Consider the following 3670-nt stretch of genomic DNA (forward strand, 5'->3'; position numbering starts at 1 on the left):
TCTCCCTCCCGTGTCCCCTCAGTCCCGAGTAATACCAAGTTTGTGTGTGTGTGTTGTGTTTTTTTTAAATGTAGCAACAATGCTGTTTACCCACTTCCTCCCCAAGGCGTGCGTGACCTGTTGCTGTCAGAGGAGATCCAAAGGCTTCCTAGTGGCTGCCTCGCCTGCCCGTGGACCCGCCTCCCCCCGCAGACCCGTCCCGGCGGCGGCTCCGAGCCCCCGCCCCGTTTCATGCAAAACCAGGGGTAGAGGCTTGTCCTCAGTGGAGGAGCCGGCGCGCGCTGATTGGCCCGGGCAAACACATTTATTCCCTGACAAGCCCCCATCACATGGATGGTTGTCTATTAACTTGTTCAAAAAAGTATCAGGAGTTGTCAAGGCAGAGAGAGAGAGAGAGTGTGTGTGTTTGCAAAAGGGGGGAAAGTAGTTTGCTGGCTCTTTAAGACCGAGGTGGAGAGACAGAAAGAGAAAGAAGGAGAAGAGAGAAAGGAGGAAGAAGTTTTGTTGTTTTTTTAAACCAAGGCTCCAGTAATAATAATAATTATTATTATTATTAATCCATCAGCCAAGAGGAAGAGGAAAACTCTAATCCTGAGCCAAGTGTGTGTTTTTGGGGAGTCCCCCTCCCCCCTTCCACACCCCTCCCTAGGAAGAAACAACAACAAAAAGTCCAGCTTGGGACTTTGTGTGGCTGCTGCTTCTCGCTTCTCTGCCGAAGGCTTGTTCCAGGCAAGAGCCGTTTGAATGTACAACATGATGGAAACCGAGCTGAAGCCTCCCGCCCCCCAGCAAACTTCGGGGGGAGGCACGGGCAACTCCAACTCGGCCGCCAACAACCAGAAGAACAGCCCGGACCGGGTCAAGAGACCCATGAACGCTTTCATGGTGTGGTCCCGGGGCCAGCGGCGGAAGATGGCCCAAGAGAACCCCAAGATGCACAACTCCGAGATCAGCAAGCGGCTCGGGGCGGAGTGGAAACTTTTATCCGAGGCGGAGAAGAGACCTTTCATTGACGAAGCCAAGCGGCTCCGAGCCCTGCATATGAAGGAACACCCGGATTATAAATACCGACCCCGGAGGAAAACCAAGACCCTCATGAAGAAGGATAAGTACACGTTGCCCGGGGGCTTGCTGGCCCCGGGCACCAATACCATGACCACTGGGGTAGGGGTTGGGGCCACCTTGGGAGCTGGGGTGAACCAGAGGATGGACAGTTATGCTCACATGAACGGCTGGACCAACGGAGGCTATGGGATGATGCAAGACCAGCTCGGCTACCCACAGCACCCGGGGTTGAACGCTCACAACGCGGCTCAGATGCAGCCCATGCACCGCTACGACGTGAGCGCCCTGCAGTACAACTCCATGACCAGCTCGCAGACTTATATGAACGGATCGCCCACCTACAGCATGTCTTACTCCCAGCAAGGGACCCCGGGGATGGCCCTGGGATCCATGGGCTCGGTGGTCAAGACGGAGTCCAGCTCGAGTCCCCCTGTAGTCACTTCTTCTTCCCATTCAAGGGCTCCATGCCAAGCTGGGGACCTTCGGGACATGATCAGCATGTATCTACCAGGTGCTGAAGTACCAGAACCAGCTGCCCCAAGCAGACTTCATATGTCCCAACACTACCAGAGTGCACCTGTTCCTGGTACAGCCATTAATGGCACACTTCCTCTATCACATATGTAAGACAAAAGGGTTGGGGGGGAGGGGAGGAAAACTACACAAAACGAAGAAACAAACAAAACACTTTTATTAGAGATTCTGGACTTTTTTTTTTTGGACTATTTTTGTACAGAGAAAACTGGGGAGGGCATACATAAAACCAACAAGGAACTTGTATAGCTCTGGAGGGGAAGAAACTACACAAAACTTTTAAAAAGTTCTAGTGAAACGGTAGGAACTTTGCAGAAAGTTTGCAGAAGTCTTTACCAATAATATTTAGAGCTAGTCTCAAAAAGCGACGAGAAAAAAATGTTTTAATATTTGCAAGCAACTTTTGTACAGTATTTATCAAAATAAACATGGCAATCAGAATGTCCATTGTTTAGATAGAAAAAAAAACTTGAGAATTTGCCAATTAATAAAAACAAACAAAACATAAAAATAAAAACAGTCTACTTGGAGCATTGTGATAACTGCAGCTGAATTTATAGCAGCTGGAGAAAGAGTGGATATTATTTTACAAAATTTGGACATTTTAATTGTTTTAGAAATTGTACAAAAGGCAAAAAAGGGTAGGATAAGTACTTGCAAAACCACTGAATTGTTTTGCTATAAAAGGGCAAGAGTTTAGATTGTACTTTTTTTGGTTTTGTTTTTTGTTTTTTACTTATTGTTAAAAAGCAGAAATTGCCATGCAGGTTCACACACCATTTGCTAATTTATAATAGCTTTTTTGTTTCCAAACTTCATCCTGTTCAGATTAAAAAACAAAAAAACAAAAACAAAAAACCCTGAAATTACTGTGTTTTGAAATATTTTCTTATGGTTTGTAATATTTCTGTAAATTTATTGTGATGATATTTTAAGTTCTTTTTTCTCATTTTCCGTAGTTGTATTTTAAAGATTCGGCTCTGTATTATTTGAAATCAGTCTGCCGACAGTCCATGTATATATTTGAACTAATACCATCCTTATAACAGGTACATATTCAACTTAAGTTTTTATTCCATTATGCACAGTTTGAGATAAATAAATTTTCAACATATGGACACTGAAGTTACGTTTGAGTCTTGGATTTATTTTTGTAATGCAAAATGGTTTTTTTTAAGGATCCGTGCAGTTTAAGATGTCACTGTGGTCAATTTAGTATTATAAATAATATAGCAATATAGATAAATGAAAATATAAACCTTTATTTGTAAAATGAAATAGCTTTCATTACATAACTAGGTCTGACCAACTGAACTGCTCCTTTTGGATTTAAAAAATGTGAAGTTGCAACTGACAATGTGTAAATGCCATCCCTTTAAGAAGGGGTAAAAGAACGTTTGGGCACTTTGCTGGTTCAGACCACTTGTTGCCATCAAAGGGCTGTGGTCTGAACAGGAGTCTTGTAATAGATTTAAAGTTAAATGGAAAGTAGTAGCATAATTAGAGGGACTGAAAAGGCAACAAAGAATCGTTGCTCTTTTGATTTATTTTATAACCCGTGCGTTCTTCTTTTGGGAATACAGTATATATAGGAGGAGGGTATTTTCCTTTCATTGTCTGAGGATAATAATACAATAGCAAGAAAACTGCAACTAGAGTTTGTGAGGGTTGCACTGACAAGGGTTTCTTGAATCTTTGTTTGTGGCTTCATCGACTTTCCACTCCTCTATTTTTCCAGGGTAGAATGGGTGTGTGATGTGTGGTGGGGGGGAGGAAAGATTAAAAAACAAACTCATACGCCAAAGACTTTCACGCTATATCACAGCTGTTTCTTGAATCCTATTTCTTAACTTGCCAGCGCGGTGTAGCCCAAATTCGGACAATCTCTGCAGATGATAACAAACCCCAAAGAGAAGCGTTCGCGCCAGCCAAATAGAAGAGCACAGCCATCTCTCTGAGGTAGATTTTTACTTTGTACCGTTCTATTCGCAATTGCAGATGACGATGATTATGCTTCTGAGCTATACAAATCTCTGGCCCCAGTAGTGTGGGGTAATCTATCTGTAGCGCA

At 43.7% G+C, this 3670-nt stretch overlaps 1 protein-coding gene across 1 annotated transcript; it reads left to right on the top strand.

The window, feature by feature from the left end:
* Positions 1-583: 583 nt before the first annotated feature.
* On the top strand, positions 584-1692 carry SOX2 (SRY-box transcription factor 2). The gene has a single exon (XM_024204014.2). It carries the CDS (start codon positions 745-747, stop codon positions 1690-1692), a length of 948 nt encoding a protein of 315 aa, XP_024059782.1. The 5' UTR covers positions 584-744.
* The last annotated feature ends 1978 nt before the right edge of the window (positions 1693-3670 follow it).

Source organism: Terrapene carolina, unplaced genomic scaffold, assembly GCF_002925995.2.
Source record: "Terrapene carolina triunguis isolate 2854851 unplaced genomic scaffold, T_m_triunguis-2.0 Scaffold88, whole genome shotgun sequence".
In the NCBI taxonomy this organism is placed as follows: domain Eukaryota; kingdom Metazoa; phylum Chordata; order Testudines; family Emydidae; genus Terrapene; species Terrapene triunguis.